At 35.4% G+C, this 23,905-nt stretch overlaps 2 protein-coding genes across 5 annotated transcripts in view; one reads left to right on the forward strand and one right to left on the reverse strand.

Moving 5' to 3' along the window:
• TRMT10A (tRNA methyltransferase 10A) overlaps positions 1 to 18,040 on the forward strand; it is a 32,580-nt gene extending 14,540 nt beyond the window's left edge. For 3 of the 4 annotated variants that reach the window (XM_059172420.1, XM_059172406.1, XM_059172425.1), the window contains exon 8: positions 400 to 4,099. In XM_059172420.1, coding sequence (XP_059028403.1) covers positions 400 to 668 — 269 coding nt within the window. In that variant the 3' untranslated portion in view covers positions 669 to 4,099. Of the gene's footprint in view, positions 1 to 399; positions 4,100 to 17,001 lie in introns of those variants that run through there. The other variant, XR_009353062.1, reaches the window with a different exon arrangement.
• C1H4orf17 (chromosome 1 C4orf17 homolog) overlaps positions 11,108 to 23,905 on the reverse strand; it is a 29,537-nt gene continuing 16,739 nt past the window's right edge. The window contains exons 4-9 of the mRNA XM_059172429.1: positions 23,094 to 23,158; positions 20,171 to 20,314; positions 15,896 to 15,977; positions 14,333 to 14,519; positions 13,375 to 13,418; positions 11,108 to 11,921 (exon numbers count right to left, since the gene is read on the reverse strand). Of these exons, the coding sequence (XP_059028412.1) occupies positions 11,734 to 11,921; positions 13,375 to 13,418; positions 14,333 to 14,519; positions 15,896 to 15,977; positions 20,171 to 20,314; positions 23,094 to 23,158 (710 nt within the window). The 3' untranslated portion in view covers positions 11,108 to 11,733. The remainder of the gene's footprint in view (positions 11,922 to 13,374; positions 13,419 to 14,332; positions 14,520 to 15,895; positions 15,978 to 20,170; positions 20,315 to 23,093; positions 23,159 to 23,905) is intronic.

The raw sequence follows: 23,905 nt of genomic DNA on the forward strand, positions 1-23,905 counted from the left end.
TAGGAAGGACAGAAAAAATTTAGATTAATGCTAACCAGTTTTTTTGTTTGTTCCTAGTTTATGTTAGCATATAAAGGATATAGAAGTGAAACGGGTAAGAAGAATAAGAAGGAAATGAAAATGGTGCCCTGCCTATTGATTATAATTGACAAAAGATAATGGTATATCTTTGAGTGCTCAAGAACTGAATTGAGGAAAAACTAGAGATGAGGTATCAGGCCTAGTGGGCCTTGGGGCAGATTGGCTCTTAACAATGCATAGGAGAAGGAAGTGATACAAACAATGTAGTTACTAGGACATCTTAGCACTCTTAATACAAAGGCAGTGTATTTTAAAATACAGAATGCAACATTGTGATGAACCTGGCCAAGAAATGTATGGATTTTTTCTTTGTTGCAGTGTTTGAGATTATTCTGGAATATCTGGAAACCAAAGACTGGCAGGAAGCATTTTTTACTATCTTACCCCAACGGAAAGGAGCTGTTCCCACAGACAAAACCTGTGAAAGTTTTTCGTATGACAAGACATCTGTCAGGGTTGAAGATGGATTGGACAGTGATTCTAGTGAGGAAGAAAATAGCAGAAATGAACTAGAATCACCACATGAAGAAGAAAAGCAAGATAAAGAAAATAGTAATGAATCTACAGTGAACTCTATGCCACACTAATGTTATCTGTTGTTTTTTGTTTTTTGTTTTTGGTTGTTTTTTTTTTTTAGTTTAAGGAAAGCCAGAGAAAATGAGGTGCTTCATAGAATATTCTAACTGGGAGAAAATTTTATTTCCTCTTATTTCTGTTGTCAATTTTTAAAACTTTTTTTAGAGCTAATTGATAAAAAGCCCTTATAAGAAAGTATTTTTTGTTTTTACATAAAATGTAAATGTATAATTTTTAAAATAGTTTTCTAAGTCTCAAGAGGTAAAACTTCATTCTCTCATTTACTGGATTATATTTTTTCGAATGTGCCTTCTGACCTTTCAGTTTTATTTTTTAATGTTTATATCAAGTGTCTTTCTGATTTTTGCCTACTTAGTTGTAGAGGTACATATTCATCAATCTCCTCTAAGTCTACTGAAATGTTCTGTCTGGGAGGTTACCTCCTATTTGCAGCTTTTTTTAATTCAACTTAGTTACTTCAAAAGAATGCAGTTATCTTAGGAAGAAGTATTAGACTGATAAACTCAACAATTTATTTCTTTTGGACTATGGAGCCCATCTCTATTCCTCCTCTGTGATGCCTTTTTGTGGCTCTAAAGCAATCACCGAAGAGGGTAAAGAATCTCTTTAATGGTCTTTCCGAAGTTCAATAATGGTGGTAACTTATTTCAATTACCAAATGTAATTCTTCAGACTAGATTATTTTAAAAGGCCATTGAGTATCAATTTTGTCTTAAATTTAAAAGGAAACAGCTCTTAGCTGTCCTTTCCTTCTGTATGTACTTCTATTAAATAATATATTTCTTGGTTCTTAAAGTGAACAAAGTTAACTTTATATGTGCATCTGTCTACTAGCATATAATATACAAGCTAATATAACTGTATGTTCCTATAAATAAGCATGTATGAAAAATATACAATTGTATATATATCCACAATCATGTATGATTCTCAGTTAATAACAGAACTGAGTTGCCAAATATCTGTATAATTGCCTCAATGACTGTGTTGAACAACACTAAGAACTTGAATTTCAGAAAGTGCAAAAATCCATAGCTAAACTTTTATATGAGGACATTGGCAAGGTGGGGCTGAAAGGAGATGTTTTTATTTTCTCCTGGTAAATGTAGAGCAGATATGTTTAAAATAGTGATTATTCTTTGTCATAGCTAAAGCAAGATTTCAGAAGCCTTCACTGAGTTTGGTTAAATTTTCTGTTCTTTTTACTCACTGACATCTCAAATTATGTACACATTTGGTAGAAAGTTCATTAGATTTAGTATTGATAGTCACGGTCTCTTAATTTTTGTTGCTTTATTCCTAGTAATATAGTTATCCGTTTAAAAGAAGGTCTGTGAGCAAGGTACAGAAATAAAAGCCCCTACCATTCTAGAAGAGCAAAGCATATATCTCGAGTTGTATTTCTCAAAGGTTCAGGTTTTCCTAAGTACGGTTTAGTAAAATGAAATCTAGTTAATCCTTGAAAAGTGTGGGGATGAGGGTCAGCAACCCCCACAGTTGAAAATCCATGTATAACCTTGTCTCAAAACTTAATAGCCTACTGTTGACCCAAGATCTTACTGATAACACAGTAAGTGTATTTAAACATGTATTTCTATGTTATATGTATTATATACTGTGTTCTGAAAATAAACTAGAGAAAATGTTAAGAAAATCATAAGAGAAAATACATTTACAATACTGTACTATATAGAAAAAAATTCACATATAAGTGGACCCATGCATTTCAAACCTGTGTTGTTCAGGGGTCAACTGTATTATGCCTTTTACTTAAAGTATTTAATATGGAATGAGGCACAAGTTAATTTTGAAAGGAGGGGCAAAATCATTACAGGCACTGTGCAGTTTGTCACTCATTATGAAAGCCCTGTATTATTTCCTAGTGCTGCCATAACAAATTACCACCCGGTGGTTTAAAATAACAGGAATTTTTTCCCTACAGTTCTGGCGGCTAAAACTCAGAATCAAGATGGATCATGTACCCTCTGAAGGCTAAAGGGAAAAAAGTCCTTCCTAGCCTCTTCTTGGTTTTTGGTGGTCCCAGCAATCCTTGCTGTTCCTTGGCTTACAGCTGCATCACTCCAGTATCTGCTTTGTCATCAAATGGCTTCTGCCCCAGTCTTTCTTGCCTGTGTCTGTGTCCCTCTTATAAGCATAGCAATCATTGGATCAGTGTCCAACATAATCCAGTATGACCTCATCTTAACTGGATTACATTTGCAAAGATCCTATTTCCAAATAAGGTCACATTTAAAAGGTACAAGATACTAGGACTTGAACATATATTTGAGTAGGCACAGTTCTATCCATACAAGTTTATATCTTAGGCTGTTGGTGACAGGGAGATACAACCTTCACCTCAGGGTAAGATTACAATGAGAAATAAGTAATTGCTGAGGTATTTAAAAATCTTTTTTAAATTATGGTAATCTCTCATTTTAATGTATTACTTTTAACATTGTTTTGGCTTATTGAGGTGCCTTATTTAAGACTTCATTTGCAGTGAAGTCTCCTGTATTGGGACATAATAAAGGTAAGGAATTCAGTTAGTATTTAAATAAATGCATCCAAAGGAAATATGTCTCCTGAAATAATAAAATTTTCTCTCACTTCATTTCTTCAAAAACCTGCAGTGTTAATAAATCAAGCTTGTTGATAAAGGAAGGAGCGTTCTTTGGATTGATTCCCCAGAAGTCAGTGTGTTGCCATCTGGAAGCATTTGAAAATACTTGAAATTGGAAAAGAAAAACAAACAAAAAAGGCAAGCACTTCTGAAAGAATGTTAAGGTGAATGAACAGTTACGAAACCTATCAACTATTGCCAATTAAAAAGGAAAGTGATAGACCATTTTATAGATGGAGAGAGTCACAGATGATATAGGGAAAAGGCAAGAATTGTCCATAGAGCACTGAGAACACATACAACAGTTGTAAGAAGAAAATTTTAAAAAGGGAAAAAAATGGCAGAGATTAGAATTAGGCAGCAGTGGTGTATGGTGCTCATTAAACTTTGACCTCAATTGGCAGAGAGATGCTTATGTGTGTTTCTAGCTCCTAGTCAAGCACATAGAATAGGCTTTTCATAAATGTGAAGGAAAGAAGCAGTGTCACAATGAAAAGACAACAGAGTTAGTGGGAAGAATAGGCTTAAATTTTGGCACAGCCACCTTTTGATTATGACTCTGGGGGAACTTAATGAACTTCTGTCAGTTTTTGTGTCCTCACTTGTGAAATAGGAATGTTACCCATTTATCCTTTCTCTTAGGGTTGAGCAATCAATTGATTTGAAACTGAGCAGAAGCTAACTTCACAATACTTTCTCATTAACATTCCTTCATATCTTGCCTTGTTTCCCTTGTTTCACATTGTTTGACATGATATGCACCCCCCCGCAAAATGAATAAACCATATATAAGCCTTTGTTTCAGACTCTGCTTTCTGGAACCCAGATGTAGAGAAGATTTTAAAATGTGAACTTCTAAATTAGCAGAATGAGCACTCGTGTAACAAAATATGGATATCATGGATCATTTAGTGAATTATTTTAAAAGACACTGAAAACAGAATGCTAATATAAAACACAATAACCTCACAAAACCAAATCTCTCCTATGAACAAGTATAAATGTTGAAAACCACCAGTGTTAAATTAAAAAGAATGAAGAAGGGCATATTGGGCTAATAAAAAGAAGTCAAGTTTAACATTAATTAAAGGAACAGAAGGGCAGGTTGTAATGTTCAAGAATGCGATCCTTATGGGCGCTGCATGGCTCAGTTGGTTAAGTGTCTGCCTTTGGCTCAGGTCATGATCTCAGGATCCTGCTCAGTGGAGAGCCTACTTCTCCCTCTCCCTCTATCCACCGCCCCCCCCCCCCCGACCCTTTCACTGTGTATGCGTGGGTGCATGCTTTCTCTCAAATAAATAAAATCTTTAAAAAAAAAATAAAAATAATGAAATCCTTAGTTAAGATTTGACAGTTGTGAATATCTATACACAAAGCTTAGTATTCAAATTCACTGAGGAAAAACTGGGATTATATGAAATACTAAGAAATTCATTAGTAGAAGGAGGCTTTAAGGCATACTTCACAACCTATGATAGCTGAAATGGACAAAAGATAAGTATATGGGAGATGTAAATGCTATAATTAATAATTGATAAATATCAAGTTCTCTAAGCTGAAAGTAGTTTTCAGCATCCATGTAATGTTCATTAAAGTATCTATATATTAGGCCACAAAAGAAAATATTTGCAAACATAAGCAATAGGCAGCTTATCTGATAATATATTAAAGTAGGAAATAAACTTGTGAATGGGAGGAATGCCTTACTACCCAGAACTTTTTTCAGTAAAATATTTTGTAAAAATAGTGTTAGAGATAAAGTTGGTCGTAACTTCATTATAAAATTATGGACTGTGTTTGCACATCATGTCAAAATGTATGAATCAAAATGGACAAAATTACAAAAACCACAGAAATACAGACATTTTTATTACACATCTTTCTAATTGATAAACAAAGAAAAGTTAGATAGTATATATAAAATTTGAACAGTACAAATAACACATTTGTTCTAATGGATAGAGCTGCAAATTTGCATCCAAAAATTTTTAATTTCTCTACGAGGCATTTATAAAATTGACCATATGCTAAACCTCAAAACTACCCTCAAGAAGATAAAAGGATTGGTCATTTTTACAGATCACATTATCTGACCACAATGCAATTAAATCATTTAAAAATCTAACAAGATTGAAAAACAGTCTATATTTGGGAATTAAAAAAAAAAACTCTTCTAAACAACTTGGTCACAGAAAAAAGTAAAAATTAGAAATATTTTCAAGAAGATGTGGTATATATACACAATGGAATACTATGCAGCCATCAAAAGAAATGAAATCTTGCCATTTGCAACAACGTGGATGGAACTAGAGCGTATCATGCTTAGCGAAATAAGTCAAGCAGAGAAAGACAACTATCATATGATCTCCCTGATATGAGGAAGTGGTGATGCAACATGGAGGCTTAAATGGGTAGAAGAAGAATAAATGAAACAAGATGGGATTGGGAGGGAGACAAACCATAAGTGACTCTTAATCTCACAAAACAAACTGAGGGTTGCCGGGGGGAGGGGGTTGGGGAGAAGGGGGTGGGATTATGGACATTGGGGAGGGTATGTGATTTGGTGAGTGCTGTGAAGTGTGTAAACCTGGTGATTCACAGACCTGGGGATAAAAATATATGTTTATAAAAAATATATGTTTATAAAAAATAAAAAATTTAAAAAAAAAAAAAAAAAAAAAAAAAAAAAAAAAATTAGAAATATTTAAAAGTAAATTTAATGAAACCATGAATTAAAACTTGTGGAATGTAGCTAAAGCAACATTTAAAGGAAAATGTATAGCCTAAATTGCTTAAGTTAGAAAGAAAAACTATCTTTATTGAGCTGTGCATTTAACAAGTTAAAAGAAGGACTGCAGAATAAATTCACAGTTGAAAAAGGAAAATAATAAAGATGGCAATAATAATTAAACATCATAAAGAGGCTCAAGGAAAAACTGACTCTTTGAAAAGACTAATAGACTAACATCTGGCAAATTAAAAAAAAATTTTTAAGAGGGAGGGAGAGAGAGAAGACATAAATATGGAAATTAATAATGGAGATATTAGAAACATAAATATTAGAAAATACTTCATGTCAATACATTTGAAAGTTTATATGAAATAATTAAGTTGTAAATTAAAATTACCAAAATAACCTTAAAAAATGAAAACTCCAAGAATTTCTTAACTCAAAAATAAACTGGTGTAGTGTTTTAAAATCTAGGCCCATATGTTTTATGGGCATATCTGTGAGACATACCAAATGTAAGTCAGCTTACACAGACTCTTTGTAGATAATTAAAAATGAGGGTACACTCATTTTATGATGCTTATTAACTGTGCTGTTGAAGTCTTTATATTTTCCCATGTATATATAATTTTAATTATGATAAAACTATTAAATTTACCATCTTAACCATTTTTAAGTGTACAGTTTAGTAGTGTTAAGTATATTCACATTGTTGTGCAACAGATCTATAACTGACTCATCATGAAGCACTGAATTCTATGTCCACTAAACACCCAATTCCACCTCCCTTATCTCACCTGCCCTTGGTAACCGCCTTTCTATTTTGCTTGAAATTTTGACTACTTCAGATACTTCAAATGGTGGAATTTGAAACACAGTATTTCGTCCTTTTGTGACTAAAGTCCTTTTGCTTAGCATAATGTCCTCAAGGTTCATCTATGTTATAGCATGTGACAGGATCTCCTTTTTAAAGCTGCATAATATTCCACTGTATGTATGTACCACATTTTCTTTATCCATTCATCTGCTTCCACCTCTTGGCTATTCTTAATAATGCTATGAATGCGGTATGAAAATATCTCTTTAAGATCCTGCTTTCAATTCTTTTCCATATATAGACTGAAGTGGAATTTCTGGATCATATGGTAATTCTATTTTAGTTTTTTGAGTTGTCTCTAGTATTTTCCATAGCGGCTGTACTATTTTACATTCCCACCAACAACGCATAAGGGTCCAACTTATCCACGTCCTTCCCATATTTATTTTCTGTTTTCTTGATAGTGGCTCTAATGGCTGTGAGGTGATATCTCATTACAGATTTGATTACATTTCCTTAATGATTAATGATGTTGAGCATCTTTTCATGTGCTTCATGGCAACTGGCATATCTTCTTTAGAGAAATGTTTATTCATGTCCCTTGCCCATTTCAAATAGCCATGTCTTTTGTCATTGAGTTCTAAAAGTTCTTTATATATTTTAGGTATTAACCCCTTACCAAATATATGATTTGCAAATATTTTTCCCCATTGCATAGGTTGTCTTTTCATTATATTGTTCCTTTTGACAAAAAGTTTTAGAGTTTAATGGAGTCACATTTGTCTGTTTTTTTATATTGTTACTTGTGTTTTTGGTGTTATATCCAAGAAATCATCGCCCAATCCAATGTTCTTAAGGGTTTTTGCTCTGTTTTCTTCTAAGAGTTTAAGTTTCAGGACTTACATTTATGTCTTTAATCAAATTTGCGTTAATTATGTATATGGCATAAGGTAACTTCATTCTTTTGCATGTGGAATCCTGTCTTCCTAACACTATTTGTTGAAGACAGTCCTTTCCCCATTGTGCAGTCCCAACACATCTGTGTTGGGAATCATTTGGCCATAAATGCAAGGGTTTATTTCTGAGCTCTCTATTCTGTTCCTTTGGCCTACATTTCTGTCTTTATGCCAATACCACAATATCTTAATTACTGTTGCTTTATAGTATGTTCTGAAATCAGTGAGTGTGAGGCTTACAACTTTGTTATTTTTCAAGATGTTTTTGGTTATTTGGGGTCCCTTGAGATTTCATATGACTTTTAGGATTTTTTTTCTATTTCTGCATGAATTGTCATTGAGATTTTGATAGGGATTGCACTGACTCTATAGATCTTTTTGGCTACTGTTAACATTTTAGCAATATTTTTTTTCAACCCGTAAGTTTAGGATGTTTTTCCATTTATTTGTTTCTTTGATTTCTGTTAGCAGTGTTTTGTGGTTTTTAGTGTAAAAGTCTTTGACATCCTTGGTTAAGTGTATCCCTAAGTATTTTATCCTTTATGATGCTGTAGTAAATGGGATTTTTTTCTTAATTTCCTTTTTGAACCAATCATTGTTATTGTTTAGGAATGCAACTGATTTTTATATCATCAATTTCACTAAATTTGTTTATTAATTTTAACAGGCCTGTGTGTGGTATGTGTGTGTGCATATAATCTTCAGAGTTTTCTTCAAATAATAGGATGTCATATACAAACAGATCATTTTAGTTTGCCTTTTCCCCAATTTTTTTTTTGCCTTTTATTTCATGTTCTTGTCTGATCACTCTGTCTGGAATTCTGTTCTTGTACAATATTGACTAAAGTATAGTGAGAGTGGGCATCCTTGCCTGGTTCCTGATCATAGAGCAAAATCTTTCAGTGGTCCCCCTTATCAAATATGGGGTTAGCTGTGAGCTTTTAATATATGGCTTTTATTATATTGAAGTGGTTTCTTTCTATTCCTGGTTTGTTGAGTATTTTAATTATGAAGGGTTTTGTCATCTTAAAAACGTATTCAAATACATGAGAATGAATGAATATAACTGTAGTAATCCAACTCAAGACATTGGAATACTAATGAATCTAAAGAAACTAAAATAATGAAAGAAGATATTAATGAAATAAATTATAGAAACATTGTGGAAAATAGCACTGAATCCATCTGATTTTTTTGAAAGTAATAATAAAATATAAAAGCCATTAGCTAGCTAAATAAAAAAAAAATAAAATACATAAAAATGAGATCGCAGGGTAAATATAGCAAGGAATTTAGAATTATAGTAAATCTGTCTTAACTCTAGAAAGATAAGTTTGGAAACATGGATGAAAGGCTTAATTTTCTCAGAAAAATCAAAATTTCCAATCTCAGTCCTCCAAAAAATACAGAAAACATAAACAGGGCAGTTACAATAGGAGGAATAAAATTTTCAAAGGGCTAAACACCAAACCTACATGGTCTGGGTGGGTGAATTTTACCAAGCTTTCAAGGAAAAGGGATGTGCAGTACCATTGTAAACTCTCTGTAACAGGGGGAAAAAAAGAGAGAGGAAAGCTTTGACATTAATTTTATGAAATGAGCCTGGTTTTGATACACATCAGTAGTGCCTAGCGGTTAAGCAGATAGGTTCCAGCCACACTTTGAGTCAGCCACTAAACCTTTGTGTCAGAGAGAGTTAACTATCCACCAGAATTCAATTTTCCTCTCCATAGAATATAGTTGTAACAGGAATATGATTCCCACTTAAGAATTTTATCAACCCCCTTTCTGCTAGACCATTTTTCAACCATGGTATGTGACTAGAAGTGATGTTTGCCATTTCAAAGCCAAGATTTTAAGTAGATGTACCGTCTTCGTAGAAGGCAGAATAATGTCAAGATCCTAATCCCTGGAACCTGTGATGTTACACAGTGAGGGGAAGTCAAATTGCTAATCATTTGCCCCGAAGATGATCTTGACTAAGCTGGATACCAGGCAGGCCCAGTGCAATCATAGGGTCCGTAACAGTGGAAGAAGGGGACAGAAGAGTCAGTGTCGGAGGGAATGTTGTGGAAAGACTCCACTGGCCATTGTTCACTCTAAAGATAGAAGGGAGCCATGAGTCAAGGAGTGTGGGCAACTTCTAGAAATTGTAACAAGCAAAGAAACATTCTCACTTAAAGCCTCCAAAAGGAATAGACCCCTGCCAACACCTTGATTTTAGCCCAATGGGACCCATTTCAGGCCTCTGTCCCAGATATGCAAGAGATTAAATTTGTGTTGATTTAAGCCACTAAGTGTGTGGTAATTTATTACAGCAGCCAGAGGAGGTCAAGACTTTCCTCCACTTCCCTTTCCGTCTCTTTTGCCAGCAGGATGCAGTTGATAGTGATACCCTGGGTGATGGTTAAGTCACAAGATAGAAGGATCCCTGGTCCCTGAATCACCAAGTAAAGCAAAATCACCTGCTGACTAAAAACACACACTCTGTTGGGTTTATTTATTTATTTTTTGTTATTATGTTCAGTCAGCCAACATACAGTACATAGTTAGTTTAAACCAGGTGATGGGTATTAAGGAGGGCATGTGTTGCAATGAGCACTGGGTGTTATATGCAACTAATGAGTCATTGAACACTACATCAAAGCACACACTTTGAACTCTTACATGAGAAATAATCCTCTACTGTATTTGAAAAGTGACATTTATTACAACGATTTATCCTATCCCGATGAGTACGACTCTCAGCACCTCAGTTTTCTTATTAAAAAAAGAGAGAATAGCAATAGTATTTATCTCAAATAGTTATCATGAAAATTAAATGTTACTATATCCACTCAGTTTTCTTATTTAAAAAAGAGAGAATAGCAATAGCATTTATCTCAAATAGTTATCATGAAAATTAAATGTTACTATATCCAAAATGTTTAGAATGATCCCTGACACACAATTAAGTGTGATGTAAATGTTGTCATTAAAATCTCACAGACATGGAGTGCCTGGGTGGCACCAATGGTTAAGTATCCAACTCTTGATTTTGGATCAGGTCATGATCTCTGGGTCATGAGTCGAGCCCCATGTCAGGCTCCACATTCAGCACAGAGTCTGTTTAAATATTCTCTCTCTCCCTCAGCCTCTCCCCCCACTCCTTCTCTAAAAAAAGAATAAAAGTGTTGCACACACCCATACACACATACACAAAATTTATAGTATCTCTTGAATATCATCGCAAACATTCTAAAAGATTGGCTAGTTGGTAGACAGAATCCAGAAATACACTGAAAGAATAATAGCTATGGCCCAAGAGTGGTTTATTTTAAAAATACAAAAAAGCTAAGTATTAGGAAATTTGTTAATATCACAATTAGCAAAGAGTAGAAACTAGTTCCTCTCTGGCTCATAAATTAGTGATAATTTTTGTATCTTTTTTGGGGACAAGGCCAGTATTTTTCCATTATCACTACAGAATCCATTCAGTGCTCTAACAGCATTGAAACACGGTAGACTGTGAAAATTAGCTCAGATGTTAAAATTCTGTGTTTTTGTTTTTATTTTTCTCTCTTAAGAGTTTGGGGCACGCATCAAACTGCAGCTGCAAAATTCTGTTATGGATGGCTTTTCTAGAATCAGGACCTTATGACCCAAATACAATTGTACAAATACAATCAGTGCAAGACTAGAAATGTAGCATATAAGTAAACATACTTCTTTTACACATGGTACCAGATTAACTACAAATAGAAATACTGTCTCCATTATTATTTATTTAGTAGCATTATATACAGGTGCTTTGAGATTTACATGTGCCACCAATTATTGATTCTCTGATACTGAAATATTTTTTAAAAAATAATTTGTTGTTGTTATGGAGTGAAGCTCATGTCTGTGAAAGAAATAACTCAGTCTAGAATTTCTACCTTTGGAATGTTTAAGGATAAAATGCTCTCTGGGGAGAGAGATTGAATCCTTGTTGCATATTCCTTGCAGACATTGGTTTTGTTGATATGTTTTCCTGAATTTTAGGCTTGGGAGGAGATTTTGGTTTGCTGAAATATTCTGCAATGGGAATTCTCATATTATTTCTTCTTATAAACAATGGAGGCCTGTCCTCAGCCTCTGAAATAGAAAAACAGAACAAAACAAAACAACAAAATAAGACCAAAATTGAGACATCAAATATAGCCTCTGCCATGTTTTAGTAGCAAATGACTTACAAAAAATATATAATGTTTAGGTGAATCAAATATACCCCAAATTCATAAAAGAATCTATACTTATCTTTCTCACCACCAGCACATTTTTTAATGCGTTATTGGTCCTATAACATGTAGGGTATTTTCTATCCTCTTAAAATCAAACATTATTTTGGAAGGAATGAATTAGAACTGCTGATCTGTAAAGGTGACAGGCAAGGATGGGACAAGTGAGAGAAAGGAAAAGGACCTATGGTCCTGATAGACAAAAAATAAAATAGACAAACAGATTAAAACAAGTTAATTATAAGAGCTTCGCAAGACCTATAAGGTCAGACCCAAACAGGAATTAGAATTTGGAGAGATGCTATCACCACTGGAGAATAAGAAGTGTTATTGGGGCTTCTTATACAAAACTTCTCCAAATATCTAGACAGGGGCCAACAGGTAAGACATAGAATTGAGTAATGGAAACCAACCCTGTCCTGATTTTGTCGTCTTGGGTGAGGAGTTTGGTGGAAGTCAGACACGACAGACTATCCTTGGTGTGTCGGAGTAAGGGAGTATTTTCTAACTTCTCTACTGTATTTCTCATTGCCTGTGAGCACAGATAGCCTCTTTTGGGTTTGGTTAACCCCCATAAAAGCTGCTGGGGCTTAGAGTGACCTCAAAGAACTCTAACTGATTACCATGTGATTCCCTGGATAAGAGAAGCTTGTAGAAACATCAGGATAGACTTTTGTTTCAGGCTTAAAGACCTACTTCCTAGTTGTTGTTCTATGGTCATTTTTGTCACACATGTTTTAAAGTAAGGAGCTGCCAAACCCACAAGGATTTGGTCTATTCTGGACCAAAGTAGGACATTCTACAATTCTTATTTCTTCTTGGTTCAAATTGTGGAGTGTGGCTGGGTTTCTGATGGGGACATAAACTGCTCCTCTCTCTCGTACTTCACCTGTCTTGTAGAACATCTGCTTGCAGCCGATTGCCATTTTACTGTTTTCTGTGATCGACTTGGTCTCTAATTAAAATAGCTGAGCTCGATAGTTAAAAGCTATGAAGAACCAAACTCTGAGATCATTGTCCTTTTTTTAGGTCAGTGCAGAGCTATTGGATTGGCGTGTCCAAACCTACACTTCCTGCTACTCTGTTATCTTACTTCTAAAAGAGTATCCATTGGTCTCCGATGAGGCACTTGACCTTGCAAAACAAAGTTAAGTTTATGTCAAATTTATCTCGGTAAGAAATTCAGCAGACACTGTCCCTTAAAGGTAATTGGAAATCAATATTGAATTTTACTGCCTTTAAAACCACATATTTAAATACTTACTGGTTTCCCTATACCAACTCAGTAATTATCACAAACTGTACTTAACCTTTTGGCACTTCATTATTTCCTTCAGATCCTTGGCTTGATACTCTAAATAATCGGAGAAAGAGAAAATGAAATTCACAGGTATATACAAGTACTTTCTACTGACTGCACTATCATCAATATGTTAACTACATACATATTTTAAACATTCTATCCCGATTCTTTGTTTTTCAATGCAGACAGTATTAAGTATACTTTCCAACAAAAGATTCTTCTGACTTTGAGTAAACATCTAAACAGTATCATACATTATTCACTAACATAGAGAGACTAACTCTATTTCCCAGTTTCCAATTTTATGGAAACTTTAAGGTGGAGACAAATTGCAATACAAAACTCTCTGTCTCAGTGATTTTTTAAGTGACTTGGGTTTTGAATATTTAATTTCTCTTGATTTAAGCTTTACCTAACTTTTCATTTTAAAGCAACAAGATTTTTTCTTCTGACTTAAATAATATCTTATTACATTTTCACCACATTGAGTATGCATATGTATTTTCTTCTGTCATTGAACTAATAACATTTAAGAAAAATTTATACTAAAAAAATTCCCAATTCCTATAATACTTATTTTCATCCTAGCAGCCTCCAGGAGTGTGCCAGAGAAAATTAAGTGAAGCAGTTTATTTTAATCTATCATTGTTCTACACAAGAAAAGTGATACTTGTGTGAGATGCATTTAACAAAATATGTAATACAATTTTGGTGTCCTTTATTGCTTTCATGTTTAGATCAAATGAAAAAAAATTTTCTTAGATGTCTGGATGGCTACAATAGGATTTAGAATGAATCTCATATTACATTTATGAAAGTAAAAGAAAACAAATACACATTGTGGTCATTTACTGAATAAAGAAGAGACTGAAACATCAGCATGTTTAGTGCTTTGAAAGATAATGAAAAGAAAATGAAGTCTTTCTGTACCACATGCCCTGTAAATAGCCATTATATCTAATTACCTGGAGGGTTGATGTTCTTGCCTCGTTCTGGTCATCACTTTCAATTTTGCAGGTGAATTTGGGGGTGATTTAACTTTGGGTGGCTTCCTAGTCCCTGCTGCTAGGTTTGCTGTGATGTTTCTTCGTTGGGCCAACAAGTTTTTTTCAGCCAGTTCAGCATGAATCAAAGCTGAGACCCACTCTTTTTCTGATTAAAAAAAAGGGGGGGTAGGCATGGAGGTTATAATTATCACGTTGGCTAGAAACACAGGATTTGTTATTTTATCCAGCACTGTAGTGTGAAAGGCTGGTGATATGTTTGCTGAGTGGACATTCATTTGTGAGTCAACGTTTCTGTGGACAAGCTGGGTCACATCACCGTGATATCTGTGACCTGTGATATTATGGACTGCCCCAAGTAGTTAACTCACTGAAGGACTTGTCCCCAAATTGCAATGGAATAACCTAAATATTGAGTACAAAATTTCAGGTTGTTGCCAAATAAAAAAAGAAAGCATATCTATACAAAATACTAAGACCAATATGACCTCATTAAAATATAGACTGATAAATAATAGTTACAAGCATATCTGTAAAGATAGATACCAAAGTCATCACTGAAATGATATTTATGATGATTTGATTCATTATTGTTCTTCTTTTCTTGTATTTTTTCTGATGCATCTGGGTCCCCCCCTCCCACCCCCAGCAGTAAGCACTTATTATTTGTATATATTTTTTAAAGTTACATTCTTAAAAAGGAAAACAAAAGTATAAGTAGTAAAGACTCCTTACCCCCAAATACTTCTTAACTGCTTGCCAAGTAGTCTTGGATTTCTAGGTAAAGGACTATTTCCAAAATGCTCCCTATTCAAAAGTATTAGTCTATCCCTAACATGCTGACATTTCCTAACCTTATTAGTGCAGATTCTCAAAGAGTGGCCCCCAGACCAGCATTATCAGTATCACTTGGGAACTTGTTAGAAATACAAATCCTCAGGCTCCACCCACCTCTGAAGTTTTGCCTTAGTCAGTCTGAGGACCATTTAGGTCTCAGGACAGCTACTCTGCCAGTTATGGTTGCCCCCCTGGGACTGGCACATGCTTCAATGGAACAGTCCACAAAGGTCCCAAAGGAGCCTGGGAGAGGACTGAACTGACGGTTTTGGTGGAGGAGTTGGCAAGGCTGTTAGACTCCAGAACTTGGAAGGCCATGCTCCTGCCATCATATCAGAGAAAGGAAACAGACTCTGCACTCAGGGTTCACATCCGGCCAGAAGATATGCTCAGGGAGACCCCTGAGATCTACACGACCTCGAGAAGCAGCAAAAACCAACCCTGGACACAAGCACTTCACATCACCCCAAGAAGTTTCAATTGGGACATGCCAAATTTGTGGTCATCGAATGACCAGTTGAATACAGTCAGAGAGGGCTGCAGAGACTCGGATACTGAATCAGTAGGGAAGTAAAAGTGCAGCAGTATGTTTGCAAAGCCAAGGTTGAAAACTTCAGATATTGGCACATCCCTATTTTCTGATAAGGCACTGAGCTCAGTGTTTGCAAATGCTTCTTTTAATCTCACCTTTTGAGCTTGCGTGAAGCAGCCACTGTAGAACTTCGGCCAGGGAATCAGTGCGTAAAATGTTACAGAGCTTCGCCAGAATCTGACAGAGAGTATTAGAGTCACACAGGGAGCAAATAAATGGCACATGGTCTCTAATACTTCCTTTACCTCCTCCACGATCTCATCTTTCCAAAAGTCACTCTACACGTGACGCTCAGTTAAGTCAGTTGGGATGTTAGCCTGGGAACCCTATGTCAAATAGTATGCAGTGGAATCTTAAAACAAAACCTCTCCAACACAAGCAACAGTTTGTGGAAGGTGATACAGCATTCCTCTGGTTTTGTCTGCTCAGTACCCAAATTTTCTGGAAGCAAGATTCACTTTTTTTCTTTTGGAGAATGGATCTTACCCTGCTGTACCAGGGTCTTTCCCCCCCCCACGCTTTTTAAAATTGTTGTTGTTTGTTTAAGATTTTATTTATTTGACACAGAGACACACACAGGGAGAGAGGGAATACAAGCAGGGGGAGTGGGAGAGGGAGAAGCAGGCTTCCCACCAAGAAAGGAGCACGAAGTGGGGCTTGAACCCAGGACCCTGGGATCATGTCCCGAGTTGAAGGCAGATACTTAATGACTGAGCCACCCAGGTGCCCCTGTACCAGGGGTTCTAACTGAAATTTTCCATAACTGTCTGGACTCTCCCTTACTGCACTGCTCTTCTCCGTAGTGGGTGAATCTAGCTGGAGTCATTTTTCCTCAGTTCCCTGAACACGGTGGTTGGCCCAGTGGGGCGGGGGGGAGGGACATAATTCCCTTTTGTCAATCAGAATCCCTCCTTGACATTTTTCATCTGAAGTTAAGGGCTGACATGCGGGTGATAGAGGAGATAAATATATGAAATAACTGTAATAAAAATGGACTATAATAAGCATCAACATACAAACATGAAGCATGGGTAATGATGATTTCAGTTTGATCTTAAATTGTGTCTATTCTTAGATTTAGACCCATCTGAAATTCAGTCATATATATATATGATATATATTTATAATAATAATAATTATAATATTATATAATATAAAGAACCCAGATTATCTAAAACTAAGCCCATCTTTCTCTTTCTAGAACCTGCTCCAATTGGTTCCTCCTCATCCCCCTGTCTCGGTGGATAGCATTTGCAAACCCTGAAGAGATGTCCAAGCCAGACCCAGAGATCCATTGTGGACAACTCCCTTGCATCTACAATATGTTGCTGGACAACAAGTTCAGTAAATGCTTCATTCTCGATATTTCTCACATTTCTCCATTTCTTTTTATCCCTACAGCCCTGACCTTGTCTAAACTATCATCAGTTCTTGCTTAAGCTACTCTGCAATATCCTTTTCCCTAGTCTGCCTGAAATTTTTTCTTTTTTTCAAAAGATTCCCAAAGCTACTTTGCCTTTAATGGTTTTTTCATCAAAATGGTGGTTACACAGTGCTCCCAGCTTCTTTTAACTTACAGATCCCTCTAGATTGAATGTGGAAATCATCCCAATTGTTTCTCCTCTCTGAACTGTCATAAATCTGTGCTGTCTGTTGCTTAATGCCTGAAAACAGTTTCTTCATGTGTTTCCCCAGTTTTGTATAGTTGTTTACAGCAGGAAGCTAAGTCTTGGACCTAATCTAACATTTGGAAGCAGAGTGCCTTCTGTGCCATTTGGCCTCCACCTTCCAAATTAGTTCTGCATATTGTATCTAGAGCGATTTTTCTAAAGTACAAATCTGACCATGTAATTCTTATATTTACAAAGTGATTTCAGTATAAGTTGGTGTTTGAAATTCTTCACTAGCTTCCCACAGCACTTCAGATGAATCTGAACACTTATTTCTGGTCTATGCCTAAGTCTCCAACCTCAAACCTTAAAGCCTTCTCCCTCCGAATCAGCCTTAATGTTTTTAGTTTCTTGAATGAACAGTGCTCTCGCTTCTTAGCCTTTAGATATGAAGGTCTCTTGTCTGGGAATGATCTCTTCCATACTAATCTTCATCTTTTAATTGTATCTTAAATATTCTTTAGGTTTATTTCCCTTTGAAGAATCTCTCAGCTCCAAAATCTCCTAAATGTTATTACAATGCCTGTACAATTCCTCTCATAAGCTATGTGAATAAAGGAATGAACTGTATTCCCAAACTCTAGTATTTTGTCATTGATAACAAAATAAATGAAAGTATTTGGCAGACTTTCCATGTCAATAGTAAAGAGACTATTATTTCTGTAAATTCAAGATTTTTGAGAGGAAGTCTAAAGACAAGATATCAGGAGACACAGAACTCTGTTTTTCTTTTCCTATAAAGTAATAATTGTGAAACTGTATACTCTTTCATACACACCCCTGCACAAACATGTCTTGCCTTCTCAGCTATTCAGAATTACCAGCCTGGATTGCAGGAAATAGGAAGAGAGTTCAGATTTTTTTGGAGAAGGTATGAAAGGTTGGAATACAACCAAGATGGATCTATTTTTAGGACTCATTTATACAAGCCAAAAGAGTTTGGTAAGACTTATATTCTCACTTGACCCCCTCTGTTTTCATTTATTTCACAAATAGCCACCAACTATTTGATAAAATGCCATGCTGTGTATGCAGCAGTTAGTTTTCAAGCAAAGCGATGAGTGCTGACGAATGAGTTGTGAAGTAGAAAGAAAGGATCCTTTCCGTCAAAGAGTTTACATTTTAGTGGATTTTGTATTGATGTCCAGTTAAGTCAATATCTGTGAGGTAGAAGACGCTTTTGAGAGGAGGGCTCTTTTATAGATGCCCAAAGTCCAGTTCTGTAGGATCATGTTGCTGGCCCAATATTGATGTGCCTAAGGAAGTAAGACAGCCTGACTCAAACTCCACTCAGTTTATGGTTTGGTTGTGTTTATCAGATGTGAGCATATCAGAATGACCTATAATAGGCAGGCCCTATGTCAGTTAACTGATTGCCTACTGTTCCACTCTGACCTTGGTAAAACTTTTCTTTTTAATTCTTGTATTCAACATTCAGTAAATGCTTTTTAATGATTACTAGAGGCCTAGCACTTATCTAGACATAGGAAGATAAAGCAGGAACCAAGACAGAGGAGTATGAGATCCCATAAGACTTAAATTTTAGTGTGAGTGAAGTGAGAGGCAGAGACATTACTGAAACAAATAAATACGAACATATCAAATAGGACATACACTATGCAAAGAAGAACAGAGGTAATAGCATAGAGGGTAAGTAGGTAGCTACTTCAGACTGGGTGGTCAGGGAAAATGTTTCTGCGTGATATTTTAACTGAGACCTTAATGAGAAGACGGTGACCACTGAAAGGATCAGGGAGAAGAGATTTTTTATAGGGAATCAGTGGTGCCAGAGTGTAGCAGTAAGATGGACAGTGATTCTGAAGACTCTATATAATCAGGAGTCTTTCACCAGAATCATCACGAACACATGTATAACCATAACTCTTGTCTACAGATACTCTCTTCTCTTCTCCTTTCATTTTCCTCATTTTAATCATCAGCATAATTATACCCAACACCACTGTTATGCTTTCCTTTTAAAGTAGTTCCTTATCAGGATTATTCAAGAACAATCCTTATAATATGCTCTTCTATTTGTAATTGCTACTACAGAGGACTCATTTAAAACTGCCATCAAAGTCATCATTATAACACTTTCACCCTTAATTCGTTGCAGCGGGTCTTACTGTGAAGCAAGGTGGAGGTTACCAAAAGGATCTAAAGAAGGAAAACAAAGGAGGAAAGCAAACATCAGCTGATTGAGTCGTTCTTTGTTTTATGTCATTCTCAGAAATAACCGTGGTCGGAGAGAACCTTCCAGTCCTCTGATATGACACAACTGTAAATACAACTGAGTTTATAACCCCAGGCAGAGTAGGTTTGAGGAAACAGTTTTCCACAGATAAGACGGAGAGATGGAAGTTGATTGGAGGAACTCTGCCTTTAAGTACGGGAAGGAAATGTATAGGTAACAGCGAGTAGTGCCTCTCAAGCACTAGGAAGATAAAGAAAAACATGGGGAGAAAGGGCCCAGTGTTTGGCAAATGCCAAGTTCTTCCTTATGTCTAAACCAAGGGTTGTGCTTCTGTAACAAACAGTGACTGGAAATAATTGAAGTAGGCCTTGGATTTCAGGCTAAGGGGTTTTAAATCAATTTGGTTGTTAAGGGAACCACTAAAGAATCTGAAGGATGTTAGTAATGTGATGTTTTGTATGTTCATGCTCTTCCCCGGTTACGGATTTAAGAAACCTGCCTCTTACTTTGATTTCCTGGTCCAGATAATTTGGTATGCAAACAGTATTCTCTTTGACGTCAGTCTTGGTACTCATCACCTCTGAAGAACAGGAGTCAGCACTGGAGCATGCTTTTGGAGGAGACAGTGGCTTTTTTACCTTTATTTCTTCCTAAATCAAAGGCATAATATAATCAATATGCATATCCAACCCCTTATATTTTCTATGAAAGTTGCATATATTCAATTCATTGTTAAATTTGAAGCATGCAGCCAAAGCGGTGTTTATTTAAAAATCATAATAATATATGACCATCTTAGAAAGAAAAATGGTCTCAACTCAATGACCTAAGCTTCCATCTTCTATAAAGACAAGAACCAAAATCGATGAAATAGGAAAAGAAAAACAACAGATATCATCAATGAAATGAAAGGTTTATTCTTTGAGAAATTCAATAAAGCTACCAAACCTCTAGTTAGATTCATCAAGAAAAAAAAGAAGATACAAATTCCCAATGTCAGGAATGAGAGGCAGAACATCTCTACAGATCATATAGTCATTAAAAGGATATGTTATGAATGACTTTATACCAGTAAATTGAACAACTTAGATGAAATGTACAAATACTTTGACTAACAGAAACTACCAAAGCTCACTAAAGAAGAAACAGATAACCTGAATGTATCTGTATCTGAATGGTCTACATCTATATGAAAATAAGAAAATGAATTTGTAGTTAAAACTCTAACTCTAAGAAAACTCCAGGCCCAGACAGCTTCACTGAAGAATTCTACAAAATTTTAAGAAAGAAACAGTACCAATTCTACATAAAATCTCCCAGAATTTTAAAGAGAAATTCTGAACTTACTCTACGAAGCCAGGGTCATTCTAGTACTAAAACCACAAAAGACATTACAAGTAAACTGCAAACTCATATTCATTATGAACATAGACCAAGAATGTTAAACAATATTTTATGAAATTAAATATACAAAAAGAATATCATAACATGACCAACTGGGTTTCCCACCCCAGCAATGCAAGGGTAGTTTAACATTTAGAAGTTAACCCATGCAATTCACCATATTAGCAGATTTTAAAAGAGTGATCGTTTCAAATACATGTAGAAAAAGCATTACGCAAAAACCAATCCCTATTTCTGATACAAACTTTTAGAACACTAGGAATGGAAAGGAACTTCGTCAAGCCATGTGAAGAGCATCTATAAACAAAAAAACTGACATCACATTCAATGATGAAAGTATAAGGTTTACAGCTATAATTAGGTGTGAGGCAACAGTGTCTGTTCTCATCACTTCTATTCAACATTGTACTAGAGGTTAGCCTTTACAGTAAGGCACAATAGAGAGGTAAACATCATGTGGACCTGAAACTATGATAGAAAAATTCTAAATTTAGACTTCATCAAAGTTATAAATTTTGGTTCTTCAAAAGTCACTGTTCTAAAAATCAAAGGTAAGCCTCAGATTGGAAAAAAAAAAAATTTGCAAAATGTATATGTGACAAAATAATTTTTATCTAGAATATATAAAGAACCTTTAAAACTTCATAATAAAAAGACCCACAACCCAATTTATAAAATGAGCAAATATTTGAACACACATTTCTCAAAAGAAGGTATATGGATGGCAAGTAAGAACATGACAAGAGGGGCACCTGGGTGGCTCAGTGGGTTAAAGCCTCTGCCTTTGGCTCAGGTCATGATACCATTACATTACAAGCCCCGCATCGGGCTCTCTGCTCAGCAGGGAGCCTGCTCCCTCCTCTCTCTCTACCTGCCTCTCTGCCTACTTGAGATCTCTCTCTGTCAAATAAATAAAATCTTTTTAAAAGAAAAAAAGAGATTCTCTCATAAAAAAAAAAAAGAAGAAGAAGAAGAAGAACATGACAACCTCACTAGACATCAGGGAAATGCAAATTAAAACCGCAGTGAGACACCACAACACACCCACTAAATTGGCTAAAGTTAAAAATACTGACCATCCTAAATTTTGGCAGGATGTGGGGGAAAGGAAATCGGTAAACTGCTGGCAGAAATATAAATTCATACAACCACTTTGGAAAACACTTTGGCAATTTCTCAATAATTTAAACCCACACCTATAATAAGACCCAGTTGTTCCACATCTACCTATTTAACCAAGAGGAAAGAAAATATATACCCATACAAAGACTTGTACCCAGATGTTCATATCAGCTTTGGCAAAAATTGGAAACAAGCTAAATGTCCATCAACGGGTGAGCATGTACACAAATTGTGGGATACCCATTGTGGGATACTCTTATACAACTGAATACTACTTAGCAATAAAAAGGAATGAGTTATTGGTCAACCAAACAACATGGGTAAATTTTAAAATAATGCTGCTGAGTTAAATAAACCATTTTTAATGTTTCTATTTAAATTCCAGTCGTTAACATACAGGATTATGTTATGTCGATTTACAACAACATGGATGGAACTAGAGAGTATTATGCTAAGCAAAATAAGTCAGAGAAAGAGAAATGTCATATGATTTTACTCATATGTGGAATTTAAGAAACAAAATAGATGACCATAGGGGAAGGGAAGGAGAAATAAAATAAGATGAAAACAGAATGAGACAAACCATAAAAGACTCTAGGAAACAAACGTGAGGGTTGCTGGAGGGGTGAGGGTGGGGGGTGGAGTCACCGGGTGACGGGCATGAAGGAGGGCACGTGACGGAATGAGCACCAGGTGTTGCATGCAACTGATGAATCACTGACCTTCACCCGGGAAACTAAGAATACAGAGTATGTTAACTAAATTGAATTTAAATTAAAAAATGCTTTAAAAAGCTGTAAAAAATATTGTGGAATGTACTTTTTCAGAAAGCTATGGGAAGAAAAGGAGAGGAAATGACAGAAATTGAACTGAATAGATAATTGTAAATAGTTGTTTCTTTACCTTCTTAATTGCTAAGGGATTCTCACTGGAAGTTTTGAAACACTCCTTGATTTTTCTACAGGGCTCTGAAATGATATTGCAGGAAAATTATATTTAGATCAAACTGAAAAAACTTCTACCATGTGACACAGACATCAGTTGCTGAAATAAATGAGAGTATACCTGGATTTCAAATAAGGTCAACTCAGAAATATGTTTTTAAATATTGGAAACCTTGCAGGTAAAGTTATACTACAATGACATGATAAAAGGATCTTTATGTTTACAAAACTAATTCAATGCCCAGGAAGATGGTACAAAGAAAGACTGGAAGAGCTTTCTCGATCTGGATAAACTAATTTTTAAAAATACATATTTCAGTATGACATGTTTTTCTGTTTTCTGTCCATATAACCAACACCTTCTCTAATCAAAGAGATTATATGTGCGCTGTTTGACCTGTGGCCAGAAGGAGATGTGTGCTGAGTTATAATTTCATTTTTTATTTTATTTCTTATTTCATCAATCTCTCACCCCCACACATTTCATAGATTCATCTTACAAAGCCACGCTAAAACCATTTTAATGTTTACGTAATTCCCTTTTGCATTAATTTTGTTATATTCTCCATAAGCAATGTTATCTTTTTTATGGAAAAACAGTTAACATAATTTCTTAAAAGATGAAAAGATTTGGTGCATTTCCCAAAAGTAACTGAAGTCATTAGTCCTAGCTGTAGAAAGAAAAATATTGTAAAGTTACCTCTCTCCAGAAGAGAGCAGGGAGGAAGTAGGAAGAACGGAGTTAGGGGCTGTGAGTCTATCAAGTTAGTG

The sequence above is a fragment of the Mustela lutreola genome, chromosome 1 (assembly GCF_030435805.1).
Source record: "Mustela lutreola isolate mMusLut2 chromosome 1, mMusLut2.pri, whole genome shotgun sequence".
Lineage (NCBI taxonomy): Eukaryota > Metazoa > Chordata > Mammalia > Carnivora > Mustelidae > Mustela > Mustela lutreola.